Here is a 15,490-nt window from a genome sequence, read left to right as displayed (position 1 = left end):
CCCGTCCGTCTGTCCACATCCCACCCCAATCCCGCCCAACGGGCATGATTGATGCCAGTACTGGGGTGTTGTGTCGGACGTGGACGCACGTTCGTACCCTGGACTGCTCGCTGACAGCGAGGTCTGCAGATACGAGTACCTCTGGGAAGACGGGCGCGGTACAAGAAGGCGACGAAGCTGCCGGCGCCCGAGTACGTCGACGCGCTCATGAACTGGGCTCAGGGGCTGCTCGACAACGAGGAGATCTTCCCGAGCGAGATGGGTGCGTTCGCCGCCGCTCGGCGTATGCGCACGGACGTACGCTGAGGTCGCGCGCGCAGGGAAACCGTTCGGGAAGACGTTCCGGGAGACGATTGGGCGGCTCTTTAGGCGGCTCTTCCGGGTGTACGCGCACCTGTACAGCAACCACTTTGAGCACATATGCGCGCTGGGCATCGAAGGTGCGCACAGTCAGCGATCTCAGAGGACCCCTGTGCCGGCGCGCGGGGACGGGAATCGGCGATGGGGGTGGGGATTGGAGAAGGCGTGCTGACGGCGGACGCAGCGCACCTGAACACGAGCTACCGGCACTTTTTCCTTTTCGTGAACGAGGTGAGCGTTTAGGGTTCGGTCGCTTGAGTGGGCCGGGAAGGCTGACTGGCGGCGCAGTTCGATCTCGTGGACAAGCGCGAGCTGGCCCCTCTCGACGAGTTGAACGAGGCGATCTTGGCAGAGGACAAGAGCCGGTAGACGGCGCTGCGCGAGGCAGAAGGAGGCGGCACGGGGCATAGTAATGGCGTGAGGGAGGTGCGGACTTGGGCTTGGATTACGGTACGCGCTGTAGAATATATGGCACCGCGCTGGGCTGGGATAGATACCCGGGGCTGGACCACCCCACGCCAGATTCCATAGTGAGCGAGGACGGCGGGGTGACGTCATAAGCGACGAGGAAGAGCAGGGAACGGACGAGGGATGGGCCTGGCTCGGTGGCAGGCTCAGGCCCTGCGAGGGTATAATAGCCCATCTCCTAGCCTGGCGCGACCCCCCACACATGCGCGAGAGCCCGTCCGCATCGTCGCCGCTCGTCCACTCCGGGGCCCAGAATGGACGGCAGCCGGACAGGCGCTGGATCTGCCCCCTCGTCCCGCCCCGCCACCGCGGCCGCACCTTCGACCGCGCTCTGCCGATCCGTACCGTGCACTCCATCCCAGATGCCCGTCTGAGCTCAGCAGCCTTCCTTCATATACCCTCCCGCCCGCCCGCTTCTGCCCCTCGCACCCACTCCCGCTGCCTTCCCCACTCCCTCCTTCTTCCCTCCACCTCCCCCGCCCCCCGTCATGGACAGCGCAGACTGGGATTCCGTGCTCCAGTACATCTCCGACACGCCTCAGGACCTGCCCTCGCCCCAACCTGAGCGTCCCGTCGCCGAGACCACTGGCCTCCCCCTCCATCCACAGCTCCCCACCCCGACACAGGTACTCACCCCGCCGGTACGCGTCCCCCAGCTTCTCTCCACTCCCTCCGCTGACCCCATCTTGCTCTCCCGCCCCGCGTCGCGTCGCGTTCCTGTCCCCGCACCACCCCGCACACAGGCTTCCGACAAGCAGTCGCCTCCCGACCTCCAGGACGACGTCCCGCAGGGGCATGTTCCCGGCAACACCATCGTCTCTGTCTCGACCACCTTCCACCCGGGCTCGAATCTCCTCCCTATTCCCCCAGACCTCATCTTCCTCTCTGCCGACGGCGTCTTCTTTTACGCCCACACTACGCAGGTACTCGCCCTGTCCGCCAACCACTTCAACAATCTCGTCCCCCCAAAGCTCAACAAGTCCAAGCTCCGCGATGACTTCGGCCCCGTCGTCCCCCTCCCCGAGCCCGCCGCCGTCCTCAATGTCCTCCTTCATGTCATTTACGAACTCTCATGCGCCCACTACCACCCCAGCATAGACACCCTCGCCGCCGCCGTCGACGCTATGGACGTGTACGGCCTCTCGCCCAAGCGCCATATCGCTCCCTCGACCCCGCTCTACTCGTTCATCCTCAGCCAGGCTCCCATTCAGCCGATCGTTGTCTACGCGCTCGCCTCCGCTCACGACCTCTATGAGCTCGCAGTCCCTGTCTCGTCCCACCTTCTCTCCTTCGCCCTCCACTCGCTCACCGACGAGATGGCAGTCCGGATCGGGCCAGTATACATGAAGCGCCTGTTCTTCCTCCATCTCGGCCGACTCGACGCGCTCAAACGCCTCCTCTTGCCCCCGCCCCATCCGCATCCACCTACATCAGGATGCGATTTCACGGAGCAGAAGAAGCTTACGCGCGCGTGGGCGTTGGCCTCAGCTTATCTCGCGTGGGACGCGCGGCCAGGTACGTGCCCTCGCCCTCGCTCGCTATGGATTGCTTGTTGAGCTTCGCTGTCCTTCTCATCAAACGCGTGCCCTGTATATGACGCATACATGCGCTCATCGTTGCCACGCTTGATGTTGGTGCACTCTCCTGGTCGTCAACACTCAAACATTACCACACTCGCGCGACCACCATCGCAGACCTGTCGACCAGTACGATGGAGGGCGCACTCTGCCCGCTCGCCGACCACCTCTCGTGCGAAGTGTGCAAGCAGAGCCTCGCGGACCGTGTGCGGCAACTCATCATCCAGTGGTCCGTCGTCAAGGTATGTTGTTTGCACTCGTGTCCGCGCCTGGCGTCCACTGACTATGGTCCCGTCTACGCCCGCCAGCGATCAATATGAGGTCAGATTGCGCTATCGAAGGCTTCTCCCGCACACCCACGATTTCGGAAGCCGGCGAGCTGCGCGCCTCTCTAACTCCCTCGACTCCACCTTCTCCTATGTTCGCCTCGGCCCGCCCCGCATGTGAGGCCCGCTCACGCTGGGCACCCGTTGACGTCTTTCGCGCAGCTCCGCAACGCATGCGTTCCGCTCCACGGTTAACTCACTGCGCGGAGGACTTGGACAAGCGGTCGTCCGCTGACCCCGACCCCCGTTCCTGCCGTCGCGTTGCGGGCGAACCCAAAAAATCTCCCCTCCGCCCTGTAAATTATTCCTCCGTCCTCGTTCCGCAGCTCGCACCCGCTCTCTCGCATGCACTCCACACGCATAGTGTATCCGGTCGTCGGTCGCTCTGTATCCCACTTCCCAGGCTCCAGTTTCGTTCGCATGAATCCTCGCATCCACTGTAAAACACCCGCCGCTGTCTTGACTGTATCATAGCGCTTTCGTTCCTTCCTAGCATTAGCCCCTCTCCCCCCTCCCTCGTCCCGTAGCCGCAGCACGGCTCTTGCAGGCCGTTCCCTCATAAACGACAGACCCTGCCTGCAACGCCGTGCGCGGTTCCCCCTTCCCCTGCCCGTCACCTGCATCCCCCCTCGTCTGCATTTACCCCCACGCACCCATACGGAGTACGGTCACGACCCTCGTGCCCCTCCTCCCCTGTTTCTCATGGACTTTGTACTGAGAAGCATGCGTCTCGCACACACGTCTAGCATATTCTCTCTTGCCGATTACTGCTGCTACCGTACTGTTCCCGCACCCGCCTCTGCCCTGCACGCGCGAGGTGGCATAGTCTCCCTTCCACCCACATGAGGGCTCAGCGCGCCCAGAGGCAATGCCACACACACGCCGCTTGCTTTCGCTCGCTCGCGCCCTCGTTGTCTTTGCTGTGTCCGCCCGAGTGCCGCGACTTTACATCGACGGAGCTAACCGAGACCTGTTGACGAGGTATACGTACGAGCCACACCACGCGACAAGCGAGCCCGAGAAAGTCGGGAGGCAACATTCGGTACCGAGACACAACCGCGAACCAGCCGCTCCAGACACTTCCAGACGCTGCTTAATCGAGTCTATCCGCCGACCGCGGGGCTCGGGGAGCCAGATACACACGGCGAGATCCAGAGCCCGCGGCGGCGAGTGCGCGCCCGCGCGGGGGGATCTGCCGATGCGCGCGAGGGAGCTTCACGAACGTTCTCGAGCCTCCGTCGCGCGCCCGCGCCCACGCCCGCGTACATACTACAAATTCCACCCCACCGGCACCTCACCGCGTCATCGTCGCGCGCTCGGTCCGTCAGAGCACCGCGGACGCGTACTCGGTGGACGGGCCACGCTCGAGCCCGAGGTCCGCGGCGCGCCTAGCGTTCTTGAGTCTGTGCACCTCCTCGCGCCGGCCGAAGTCCGAGTCGTGCAGCTCCTGGTGGTCCTGGTCAGCCTACGCGAGCTCAGACCAGACCGGGGGCGAACACGACGCACCATGTTCGCGAGCCGCTTCGCGGTCGAGACCGCGTTGAGGTGCTCGAGCACCTTGCTCTCGGGCAGCGTCATCTCTTCCAGCTTCGTGCCTGTGCAGAGAGGGAGGGACCGAGGCGCCCGGTCAGTGACAGGCGCCCAGGAGCAAGAAAGGAAGAAAGAAAGAAAGAAAGAGGATAAGGCGACTGACCGATGCGCCCCTCGACGGCGAGCACGCGCTCCTCGTCGCGCTCGGTGACGAAGCTGACCGCGACGCCGCCGCGGCCCGCGCGCGCGGTGCGGCCGACGCGGTGCGTGTACTCCTCCGCGCCGGCGGGCACGTCCCAGTTGACGACGAGCGCGACAGCGGGGACGTCGAGCCCGCGCGCGCCGACGTCCGTCGCGACGAGCACGGGGACGGCGCCGGCGCGGAAGAGCGCGAGCGAGGCGAGGCGCGCGCGCTGCGGCAGGCGCGAGTGCAGCGCCGCGGTGCGGATGCGGAGGCTCTGGAGGAGCGCGGTGAGGAACGCGGCGGTGCGCGGGCGCGTGCAGAAGACGATCGTGGGCGGGGGCTGGGGCGGGGCGTCATCGGAGGAGGAGGAGGATTTTCTGGACTTGGATTTTTTGGAGGGTTTGTGTTTGGAGGGCTTGGAGGGCTCGGGCGGGGCGACACGGAGGTGGAGAATGGACTCGGGAGGGTTGCAGAGGAGGTAGTAGAGGTAGGATTCCCGGACATGGGAGGGGACGAGGATGTAGTGCTGCTTGAGGGTATCCACCGTCTCGACGCTGGAGCGGGGGATGAGGATGGGGGGTGCGATGAGAACGCCAAGACGTACGTAGTAGACATCCTGTGGATGAATGCTTTCTGCTTTCCAGATTTTGGAGGAGCTTCTGCTATTCGTTCCACCGCCGGTGTCAACGTAGCCGTGAAGAGGGAGGTTTGTCGTTCTTTCGGCAGCACTTCGAACAGATACGAGAGCTCGGGCGCGAATGATTCGGTGAGCAAGCGGTCCGCTTCATCAAGCACCTGGTTGGTGTCAGCGCATACATCGAAAGTAAGTAACGACACACACCAGAAACTTGACTCTTGACAGATCCCACTCTCCAGAACAGCTTCTCAGGAGGTCTACGATCCGCCCTGGAGTGGCGACGACGACGTGTGGCCTTTGCCCGAGCTCCAGAGCCTGCGCCATCATGTCCATCCCTCCTACGACCACCGCTGTCCGTAGATTTAGAGATGCACCAAGGACTGCGAACTGGTCGGCTATTTGGAAAGCCAGTTCTCTGCCAAGGATGAGAGAAGAACATGACGAAAGTTCGTGAATCGCACCTTGTTGGTGTCAAGACCAACGCAAAGATGCCATAAGGGTCGAGCGACAACTTTTGAAGGATAGGAAGGGCGAAGGCTATTGTCTTTCCCGAGCCAGTCTTCGCATTCCCTATGCAATCCCTGCCTTGGAAAGTATGACTGTCAGCACCGCCGCCAAACGGCTCGTGTCGAGAGCGTAACTCGCCTTGCAATAAAGGTGGCACACAAGCAGCCTGAATCTCGGTTGGAGACCGAATCGACATTTTGGAGAGTGCGCCGATGAGGACCGAAGATATCCCCATCGTTTCAAAGCTTGAAGGAAGCGGACGGCTCTGCGTCGATGGATTTTTGGCGGCAGACAAAGCAGTTCGTGGTTTGAATGCAACACGAGACACAAATCGACTTTCCTCCTCGTCTTCGGGGAGAGGAATCGGTCGTACGGGCTCACTGTAGTGCGCACCGTCGCTGCTGTTTTCGTCCTCCCCGTCCTCCCATCACCGGAGTTCGCGTCTTCATCCTCATCTTCGCTTGCATCGCCATCCTCTTCATCATCCTCTTTCTCTGTAGTGCCGTTCAAGAATCCTTCCGGTCCGGAATCCTCGTCTAGCAGTTCATCGTCGGAGTTGTTGAGCCTGAGTCGTTTCCTTCTTGGCCCTTCCTGTAGCCGCATGAGATCGTCGGCTGTGAGCGCATTTCTTTTTGGAGGCATGTGAGCAGACGTTGGGTTGAATAACTGAGAGAGGCGAGGGAGCAAGGAACGGTGTAGCGCCGTTAGAACACGGTGGGCAAAGAAAACAGTTGGCTGGGCCAAAGGGCCCGGGCCGGATCCGAGGTGCGTGACCAGCGCTTTCGCCGCCCGCTAGTTAGACACGAACCACTTCCTCCCGCTCATGTACATTCAGGATCCGCCAGTATTCCGTATAGGGAACAAAGGAATCAAGTGTGTTGCGCCGGGCACTCCGGCAGACAATCTGCCGGATTTTGTCAGTCGCTCCGCCGAGATTCGTAAGCACATCCACTACTGCACTTCATAAGCACGGTCCACGCTGATGCAAATCCCCACACCTAGTGTCTCCTACTTGCAGCTCACCAACGTAGTCATCGCACATGCTAAAGACGATCTACTTCTACGACATCCCTGGCATTTCGAAGGCCCTCGCCTGGTCTCCAAACACATGGAAGACGAGGTGCGCGCGCCGCCCATTTGACTGTACGCCATCTCACCTGACGCTCGCGTGTAGGTTCTGCCTCAACGCCAAAGGCCTCCCCTACAAGACCATTTGGGTCGACTTTCCGGACATCGAGGCGGTCTGCACCAAGATCGGCGCCGCGCCCACCGCCAAGAAGCGTGACGGCTCCCCTGTGTACACCCTCCCCGTGATCTACGACCCGAACACAAACACGACCGTCTCTGAGTCGCTCGCCATCGCCCGCTACCTCGAGCGCAGGTACCCCGACCGCGTCGTGCTCATCCCGCCCGCGCTCGACGGCCTCATGGCCGACTTCCAAAAGGCGGTCTGGGCCACGTTCGGGCTGCCGATGATGAAGCTCATCATCCCCGCGGAGCACACGACGATCCGCCCGGTCGCCCGGCCGTACTTCCGCGCGACTCGCGAGGCGCGGTACGGGCAGGCCCTCGAGGAGTTTCCGCCTCCTGGGAGCGCGCTCCGTGCGGAGTGTTGGGCGACGACGGAGGCCGCGGCCGGGGTGCTCGCCGGATGGTGGGACCAGGAGGCGAACACGAAAGGTCTCGTCCCGCACCCCGCGGTGGGTGCCGGGGAGAGGACGCTGCTGATCAGCGACGCGCTTCCGGTGTCGTACGCGGATGCGATCATGGTGGGCTGGCTGTACTGGTTTAGGGAGTGTTTGGGCGAGGAGAGTGAGGAGTGGAAGAAGATGACGACTTGGCATGGCGGGAGGTGGGTGAGGCTTATGGCCGTGATGGAGAAGTATGCCGCAGTCGACTCGGGAGAGGAGCTTCAACTGGCGAAGTTGTAACTGCCAGAAAGATGCGATCGAGTGTATGGCATGACGAGAACATTGCATACAGGACAACTATAGTCAAGGCTTGCTCGATTTTGACTTGTAAACATGACGCGACCTTCACGGTCTCAGTGGAGCGTTCTGGGCGAAGTCGTGGCTGAGCATGGACGACGAGTAGTCGAAAGGCGAAGAAGAGCGAGGTTTGAAGAAACCGCTTGTACATGTGTCATAATAGTGACTAAGAGTAACGAAACATCGTAACAGTGCGTGACTCACGGCGACTATGCATTTGGTGAGCCTTCGACTCGCGCCCTTGTCTGATCACTACCACGGCCCCCTCTGTACCATTTGCTATGCAAGTATAATTGCCCATCTTCAAGCCGAGAGCGCCTGGTCGATTGCCTCACCAACAGCCTTCGCTGAAGCCGGATTCTGGCCAGTGATCAGGGTACCATCGACTACAACTTTCACCTGTAACACCGGTGCGTTCATTACTCTCATAAGACCATTCAATGGACAGGCCAGTGTGCTCACCCCCCAAACTTTGGTTTTCTCGAAAATAGCACCGAGCGAAACCAATTTGTCCTCGACAAGGAACGGAAGGTTCTGCGGCGTTCATGGCGCGTGTGAGCCTTGAATTCGCGAAAAGTTTCTCTTGGCGTACCTTCGCCGTGCCCATATCCGTCTCCTCGTCGTTGGTGAAACAGGTCAAGCGCTTTCCCTTAACAATGGGCTCCCCACCCGGAGTAGTGGCCATGTCAAATGCCACGGGCCCGTGACAAACTGCAGCCGTTATCTTTCCAGAGTTGAAGAACTAGTGTTCCAATGGCAAGTTCAGTTCGTGCGTCTCGTGCTCTCTCCACAGCCACCGGTCTCATATGGCGATACCCCCTAGGACAGACACTCACGTCAGATGCCAGCTTGGCATTCACGGGGTCGGTCGCGAGGTCGAGGACGGGGCCCTGCCCGCCGACGTAGAAGATGGCGTCATAATTCGCGGCGCTGACCTCAGAGAGCAGCTTCGCCGTCGACAGCAGCTTCGCGACGGCCGGGTCGGTGAGGAATCCTCGGTCGTCTGGGTAGCCCTCGACGCTGCTCTCGTCGACAGGCGGGTTGGGGCCCTTGGGCGCGGCGAAGTCGATTTCGTACTTCGGAGCGAGCACTGCATGCAACATGGCGTCAGCCTCCTATACCACCAAGAAAGGAGCAGCGTTTGTGCCCACCGTAGTATGGATGTGCGGCCTCGGGGAGGTACCAACCCTGTCATGCATAAGTGAGTGTGCAGAAACTTTGCGGTGGACATGGACATATGCCTACGGTCTGACTACCAGTTAAGGTGCGGTCAGCAGAGCTGAGCACGAACAAGATGCGCTTGACCATGTCGTAAGATATGGGTTGGGTTGGGCAGAGGGGAATCAGTTGGTCGAAAAGCACGTAGGAGCAGGGGTGCGATGCGAGGGTTATATGCCTCTTCGGATCCAACCATCGTCTGCGAGCGAATCTAGGCTTTCAGGCCTCAGGTGTCTGCTTGACCGGTCTGACGTCACAGCAGTGCTCATGAAATCCATCGGCGATCATCCAGCGGCTGGGAATATATCATGGACCACGCGACCGATGCCGCGACAACACAGCATATGAAAGCAGGTCTGAGTTGGCGTCGCACATTGAGTCGCGCACTATCCGGAGTTTGGGAGGCGTTTACCTCACGGGCATGCACGGCTAGCGTGGACCCCCCACTGAAGCTCACCACCCTAAACCACCTAAGTCAAGCCCCCTACGTTCTTCAGGGTATACCGAGAACATCCCGCCGTATTCATATCGATGTTCGCGCGTGAGTCATGACCGAGCCGCCGGGGGTCCAGCAAGGAGATAGCAGCTCAGACAGCACACACGAAAAACATATGGGAGAAGACTTCGATTTGGACTAACATCATGCCTGCTAGGGAGCCTCCGGAGTCAGAAGCGTCCGGGGGCAGTGCGTGGCGTACTATATACAATCCACCCTAACATGTTCATCAACGGTTCCCAACGCCGGGCTCGCGGGATGGGTCGTCCAAGTCGAAAATCGTCGGGGAGGAGGAGGAGGGATCGGTGCAGGGTCAGCAAAGTGGCTCAGCGCCGAGCGGTGGGCGCGGCGGAGTCTTCGCTCGCCGCGACGGTGTCGGTAGGGTCGGCGGCCGCGCTGTCGGTGGAGGCTGCACCCGCGCTGTCGGTGGGTGCCGCCCCGCCATCGGTGGCAACCGCGGTCACGGTGGCGGTCGCCTGCGCCTGGGAGATCGCGGAGAGCGCGGCGTCGTCCGTCTGGGAGCGGAGCGTCAGTATTTCCAAACGACAAGCTCGCGGGGCACAAGCGTGTACTCACGGGCTGCGTGTCGAGGTCGGTGCCCGTCGACGGGTCAACGAAGTCGCCGGTCGCGGGGTCGAACGGCTGGTTCGTCTCCGGGTCGAGCGGGAAGTTCGTCGTCGGGTCCAGGTCGAGGCCCGAGTTGGGGTCGATGCGGTTGCCCGTGGCCGGGTTGACGTTCAGGCCGCTCGCGGGGTCGAACGGCTTGCCAGTGGTGGGGTCGATGAAGAGGCCGCTGGTGGAGTTGAAGGGGAAGCCGGTCGTCGGGTCGACGGGGAGGTTCGTCGTCGGGTCAACGGGCAGCGACGGCACCTCGGACGCAGGCGGGACCGTGTCCTGCGGGGGGAGGTCCTCCCCTGGGTTGAAGTTGATGGTGATGGGGCTGCCCCCGGTCTCGCCCCCGCCGGTGTTGGAGGGAGGTTCTGCTGAAGCCGTCACGTCGCCGGTGCCGGTGCCAGACGGCGTGGCCGAAGCCCCACCGGCACCACCGGTGCTAGACAAGGTGGCAGTGGCGTCGACGGTACCAGAGCTAGACGGCGTGGTGCCCGTGGCCGACGACAGAGTCGCCGTCCCAGTTGCACTGGAGGCCGCCGCACTAGAGGCAGCTGCACTGGATACAGGTGCACTGGAGGCCGCCGCGCTGGAGACGGCACTGGAGACGGCACTGGAGGCAGCCGCACTGGAGACCGCCGCGCTGGAGGCAGGTGCACTGGAGGCCGCCGCGCTGGAGGCCGCCGCGCTGGAGGCTGCAGCACTGGAGGCTGCCGCGCTGGAGACGGGTGCACTGGAGGCTGCCGCACTGGACGCAGCCGCACTGGAGGCGGGTGCACTGGAGGCGGCCGCACTGCTCGTCTTCCCGCCAGCACCAGAAGTGGTCTTCTCGGGGGGAGCGGACGCAGAGCTCTTAGCGGGAGGCGCCGCCGCGCTGCTCTTGGCCGGGGCGGCAGGACTGCTCTTCGCGGGGGGAGGAGAGTTGCTCTTGGCCGGAGAGGCAGGGGTGGTCTTGGCCGGAGGGGGCTTCGTTGGAGACTTTGCAGGAGGCTTAGAGGGCGCCTTCTTGAAAGCCTCGGGCCCGCCAAAGCCAGTCGTGAGATCAGCAGGCTGGCCGACATCACTGCGAGCCTGTGGGCTGATGGGCGCCGCAGCCGCACCCATGACGGAAACGAGGAGGAAGAGTGCGACGAAGTTGGACTTGAAGAACTGCATCGTGAAGTAAAGTGACGCGAGGCGAAGTTGAAGGGGCAATGAGCGTATCGTTGAAATGTGTTAGGAAGGATGTACGTCCGGGACCTGCAAGACATGGTGAGTACGAGGAGTGGAAGCGATACGCAGGAGCACACACCTGCCGCGGGGAAGAAAGTAAGAAGGCTGATGTTGTCGAAATCGAAGGGAGGCAGAACCTAAGGAGACCCGGCCATGCCTGGGGGTTCTTATACTGTCCCGGGAGCGCTGCCCGTCAGAGATCGTTCGTAGTCAGTGAGTTTGACGGTGGACTCATCAGTCACCCCCAGACGTCAACGGGAGCTGTGGCGGGCCTTTACAACCGAGGGTCTTGTTGGGTGGCCGATCGTTCTCAAACGGGGTACGAAGGCGGCATTTCAAACAACGGTCACTTCCAACTGCAGCGCTGCTGTGCACCGCCCCAAGTGAGCGCACGAGGCGGGGGGTGGTGATTCTGACGACTGAACCATCAGCCTGAAGCCAACATCTAGATGTGCTGCCACACACCTGAGAAGAGGGCACGAACGGTGCTCTCAGCTGGGTTCGCGGGGACGAAACGGGTCAGCGTTGACGGAGACCGGCCGAGCCACGTCCCATTCGCTGCGGCACCCACAACGATTGACAGCGCCAGCTGGGCGGCATCAGCGGGCTTGCCCATCTTCGGGTCTCCACACGGTCGCCGCGATCAAGAGTCGAGAAGGGGTCCACACATCCGCACTCGTGGAGAGTCGTCATGCCAGTCACAGTGCCTCCACCGCGCGGATACCAACTGTTTTCGGCGCGTCGAGGCTTCGAGCAATGATCGCCAGTCTCGCAGCTGAAATCGGCGGCGGCGGCGCTCAGTTTCGTGAAGACAACGGCTGACAGTGGCCGCCAGCCGGGTGCGCACCATGAGACTGAACGTGTTCCACTGGTCACCATGCACGACAGACGTACGAAAGACAAGGTCCGTACCATGGCTCGAATCGCAGTCAATGAACCGACAGCAACACCAGAGACGGAGACCCAGATGAGGAGCACATGGTGGACAGAGAGGAACGCGCGTCGGAGTCGGTGCACATGCCTGTGCCAGGTTCCGAGGCTGACTCGCACAAGGTGGCCATGCGCGTCGCTCACGGCGGCACTCCAGATTCTCAGAATCAGTTGTGGCGCAGATTCAAATGTTTAATCAAAGCAAAAGAAGGGCGAAATGCAAAAAGAAGCCACAAATCAAAAACAGGGCCCACCGCGAGTTGAACGCGGGACCACACGATAGCAACTCTGCAGTCGTATGCTCTACCACTGAGCTATAAGCCCTGGAAGAGCCGCTGGTCTATGATGGCCATGACTCGATGACTCTTTCACCTGGAGCACTATCCTTGCGACATGTACGTACATGTTGCATATGCACTAGCATGCTCGTAGCTGTCGTTCCTTCACATAATATTCATCACATTGCCATACAGACGTAAGTGCCCCTCAAGCGAAATATCTGAACCCCTTCTCCTTCACGCCCTTCTCCTGCTCTTCGCGGTCAAACTCCCGGTTCAAACTCTCCAGATGGAGTTTGAAGATGTATAGCATGATGGCCGCACAACCGGAGCAGGAGATGCAGATCGCGTAAGAGTAGCGATAGGTTGGGCCCCAAGCGCTCGGCCAGATATACCTGCCTCCAGTCAGCAGGGCCCCTGCAAGTATATCCAAAACGCCACTCACGACCCAGAGATGTTGCCTAATTGCGAGAAAGCGTTGGTGAGCGCGAGCGTGACCGCACGCTTCGACGGAGGGCGGTGGATGGAGCCGCTGATCCAAGTGTATAAGACCACGAAGCCGGAGTAGGATGACGCCATTAGGAACCTGTGCCGCAACGATCAGCCAGCGCGTCTGATCCAGCCCAACATTGAACAGGTACTTACAGGGAGACGTATCGAGCAGCAGTGTTCATCGTGCATGCGGCGATAACAAACCCAAGCACGCCGGCAAGATTGGGGATGGTGACGTGCCAGTACCGCTCACCCGTCTTATCAGAGTGGCTGTATAGCGAACGTCAGCCTATGCAGGTGAGCAAACAACGGAACGTCACTGACCGAGCCACAGCGAACGCCACGAGGGCAGCTAGGATGAACGGCGGCGCGCACAGCAGCAGCGTCACGGTCGGGTTGTACCCCAGCGTCGCGGTGAGGGTCGGGAAGTACGCGTTAAAGCTCAGCGCGATGACCTGCGCGGTCTGAGCGACCGCTAGCCACCACACCTTCCAGTCTTTAGCCGCGAGGATCAGGCCTGCCGCGTGCCCGCCCGTCTCCGTCTGCCCCTCGTCACCCACACCGACGTCCTCCTCCATCCGACGCATCGCGAGCCGGCGCTCGGGGTCGGTGAGCCACCGCGTCGTGGCCGGGAAGTCCGGGAGGATGAAGACGGCGATAAGCGCGACGGCGACGGTGAGCGCGCCCTCGACGTAGAAGAGCCAGCGCCAGGCGGCGCGGCCGAGCTTGCCCCCCATACCGTCAAGGATGCCAGATGCGATGAGCGCGCCGAAGGCGTTGGAGAATATCGCGCCGGAGTAGAGCAGTGCGGTGCGCGCGCCGAGCTCGTCGCGCTTGTACCACTTGCTGAGGATGAAGAGCGCACCCGGGAAGAATGCGGCCTCCACAAAGCCAAGGAAGAAGCGAGTGAGTAATGCTCCTACAAAACTGAACCAGGCAGAGTGAGCATGCATAATATACAACGATGGTGTGGATGGTGACCTACTCGTTCGTGATTCCTGGAGTAACTCATGAGTTCAACGGTTCGGGAGGCCACACGCGGGTACTCACCTGTCAAGATGGAAATAACACCCCAAATAATCATACAAATCGGGAGGTACAAAGATGGCTTCCCCATGAAGTTGAGCAGCATGTTGCTGAGGCGGGCTGAGCAAGGCATTTGGGGTGCAAAGGAAACAACTCACGAAGGAACCTGCATAATGATATATCCAACGTACAAGATCGACAGCAACGTCGCAAACTCTTGACCCTTCAGGTGCAAGTCCTTTTCAAATCCACGCATGCGAGCCGCACTGAAAACCCAGTAAGTCAATGATGCGCGAATACATAGCGATGGTCCCGCACCTAGCATTGTTGCGGTCAACCTGCCCTCACCACCGCCATCAACGACGACACAAGACAAGGCAAATAGAGTAAGACGTGTTGATTCCTTACATTATCTTATCTCATATGATGCAGCTCGAGGACGGACGTCCGATACTGGCCATACCTATTTTAGTTTAGTTGGTACTGTACAGTTCCTCGGCTCTCTCCGAGACGCCCCGGCACAGCGCTCGCTCGACCGCTCGCCCATACCTCAGTCGCTATTGTCCCCGACTGAGGTATGTTTCTATTCATATATTGTTCCTCTATTTCTGTACTTACGTATCTTGTACCTAGCTCGCACTCACACTGTGTGTCGTTAGGTACAGCAATCTAGTCGCTATTGTCCCCGACTGAGCTCGCACTCACACTGTGTGTCGTTAGGTTATGAGCCCTGTCCGCGTCTAGACAGAGCGAGCTCACCTACACGGCGGACTATACCCGTGATCAAATACGCATCACGAAGAGGAGCTGTCCAGCTCCTGAATGCCCAAATCCGACCCGGATCCAGACCCCACATCCACTCCACCGAGTCCCGGTCCGATGGCAGGTTCTTCTGGCGCCGGATCCTCGCCGGACGCGTGGGTCATCCCTTCAATGTCCGGTTCTCTCCCCACGACGCATCCGCTCACCGGAGAAGAGACTTACACGCCATGGTCGAAGAGGATGACAGCTGCGTTCCGACATGCCGGAGTTTGGGAGGTTGTCCAAGGCAGCACCCCAAGATCGACCAGCGACACTGCGCAGGCCGCCGAGTGGGACCGGAAGAACAATGCCGCATCCAGCTGGATTCTCCAGACGGTCGACGCAAGTATCGTTGTCACGATCGATCTCGATAAGACAGCACACCAGCAGTGGACCGCGCTCAAGAACGAATACTCTCGCACCACCATCCACTCCGCGGTTGGTTACTTTTCCATTCTCAACTCTCACTTATCCTCCGTCAACGGCCTTGAAGATCACATCCGCGCCTATCAAGATGCCGTCTTCCACATCCGCGCTGCAGGATTCGACTTCGCCGACGACCTCGCTGCGGGCCTTTTCCTGGCCACTCTTCGCGATCAACCGGGTGAAGGCACACAATGGAAGTCTTGGGCGGCCACCATCCATTCGACTCGACCACCAAGACGACCCTCGAGCACGTCACGGTCGGCGCTCGCAACCAACGACGCCTTGCGCTCGGTATTGCGACAGCCACGACAACGTCGCAGGATACCGTCATGGTCACCAACATGGAGGATGCCTATGCCGCCATCGACCGGTTCAAGCGTGCGGGTAACAAGTGGTGTTCCTACTGCCGCCGCAAGAACCACAAC

At 60.8% G+C, this 15,490-nt stretch overlaps 7 protein-coding genes and 1 non-coding gene across 8 annotated transcripts; 3 read left to right on the top strand and 5 right to left on the bottom strand.

Annotated features, from left to right (window-relative positions):
• Positions 1–51: 51 nt before the first annotated feature.
• Positions 52–729, top strand: BXZ73DRAFT_111319 (Mob1/phocein; the record flags this gene model as incomplete). Its single annotated transcript, XM_048017390.1, has 5 exons — positions 52–57; positions 130–262; positions 321–440; positions 545–591; positions 649–729. 5 exons carry the CDS (start codon positions 52–54, stop codon positions 727–729), a joined length of 387 nt encoding a protein of 128 aa, XP_047870537.1.
• A 587-nt stretch (positions 730–1,316) lies between these two features.
• Positions 1,317–2,926, top strand: BXZ73DRAFT_85463 (uncharacterized protein; the record flags this gene model as incomplete). The annotated part of the gene is made up of 4 exons (XM_048024019.1): positions 1,317–1,469; positions 1,572–2,343; positions 2,523–2,647; positions 2,894–2,926. 4 exons carry the CDS (start codon positions 1,317–1,319, stop codon positions 2,924–2,926), a joined length of 1,083 nt encoding a protein of 360 aa, XP_047870536.1.
• A 1,129-nt stretch (positions 2,927–4,055) lies between these two features.
• BXZ73DRAFT_62173 (DEAD-domain-containing protein) lies at positions 4,056–5,824 on the bottom strand (the record flags this gene model as incomplete). Its single annotated transcript, XM_048021732.1, has 7 exons — positions 4,056–4,178; positions 4,238–4,326; positions 4,425–4,999; positions 5,050–5,240; positions 5,287–5,497; positions 5,544–5,663; positions 5,724–5,824. The coding sequence occupies 7 exons, from the start codon at positions 5,822–5,824 to the stop codon at positions 4,056–4,058; spliced, it is 1,410 nt and encodes a 469-aa protein (XP_047870535.1).
• An 805-nt stretch (positions 5,825–6,629) lies between these two features.
• Positions 6,630–7,520, top strand: BXZ73DRAFT_111316 (uncharacterized protein; the record flags this gene model as incomplete). The annotated part of the gene is made up of 2 exons (XM_048017389.1): positions 6,630–6,709; positions 6,764–7,520. The coding sequence occupies 2 exons, from the start codon at positions 6,630–6,632 to the stop codon at positions 7,518–7,520; spliced, it is 837 nt and encodes a 278-aa protein (XP_047870534.1).
• Positions 7,521–7,880: 360 nt separating this feature from the next.
• Positions 7,881–8,885, bottom strand: BXZ73DRAFT_62187 (class I glutamine amidotransferase-like protein; the record flags this gene model as incomplete). The annotated part of the gene is made up of 6 exons (XM_048021733.1): positions 7,881–7,976; positions 8,040–8,111; positions 8,170–8,319; positions 8,414–8,667; positions 8,729–8,765; positions 8,823–8,885. The coding sequence occupies 6 exons, from the start codon at positions 8,883–8,885 to the stop codon at positions 7,881–7,883; spliced, it is 672 nt and encodes a 223-aa protein (XP_047870533.1).
• A 732-nt stretch (positions 8,886–9,617) lies between these two features.
• Positions 9,618–11,055, bottom strand: BXZ73DRAFT_111314 (uncharacterized protein; the record flags this gene model as incomplete). Its single annotated transcript, XM_048017388.1, has 2 exons — positions 9,618–9,806; positions 9,868–11,055. 2 exons carry the CDS (start codon positions 11,053–11,055, stop codon positions 9,618–9,620), a joined length of 1,377 nt encoding a protein of 458 aa, XP_047870532.1.
• Positions 11,056–12,287: 1,232 nt separating this feature from the next.
• BXZ73DRAFT_t251 lies at positions 12,288–12,366 on the bottom strand. The gene has a single exon. It is a non-coding gene; the product is annotated as a tRNA-Cys (tRNA).
• Positions 12,367–12,528: 162 nt separating this feature from the next.
• BXZ73DRAFT_111313 (MFS general substrate transporter) lies at positions 12,529–14,094 on the bottom strand (the record flags this gene model as incomplete). Its single annotated transcript, XM_048017387.1, has 7 exons — positions 12,529–12,715; positions 12,766–12,906; positions 12,966–13,082; positions 13,137–13,739; positions 13,798–13,810; positions 13,863–13,948; positions 13,997–14,094. 7 exons carry the CDS (start codon positions 14,092–14,094, stop codon positions 12,529–12,531), a joined length of 1,245 nt encoding a protein of 414 aa, XP_047870531.1.
• Between the last annotated feature and the right edge of the window lie 1,396 nt (positions 14,095–15,490).

Source organism: Epithele typhae (assembly GCF_022376455.1).
Source record: "Epithele typhae strain CBS 203.58 chromosome Unknown BXZ73scaffold_521, whole genome shotgun sequence".
NCBI classification, from domain to species: Eukaryota; Fungi; Basidiomycota; class Agaricomycetes; order Polyporales; family Epitheliaceae; genus Epithele; species Epithele typhae.
This window is presented reverse-complemented; position numbering and strand designations above follow the sequence as displayed.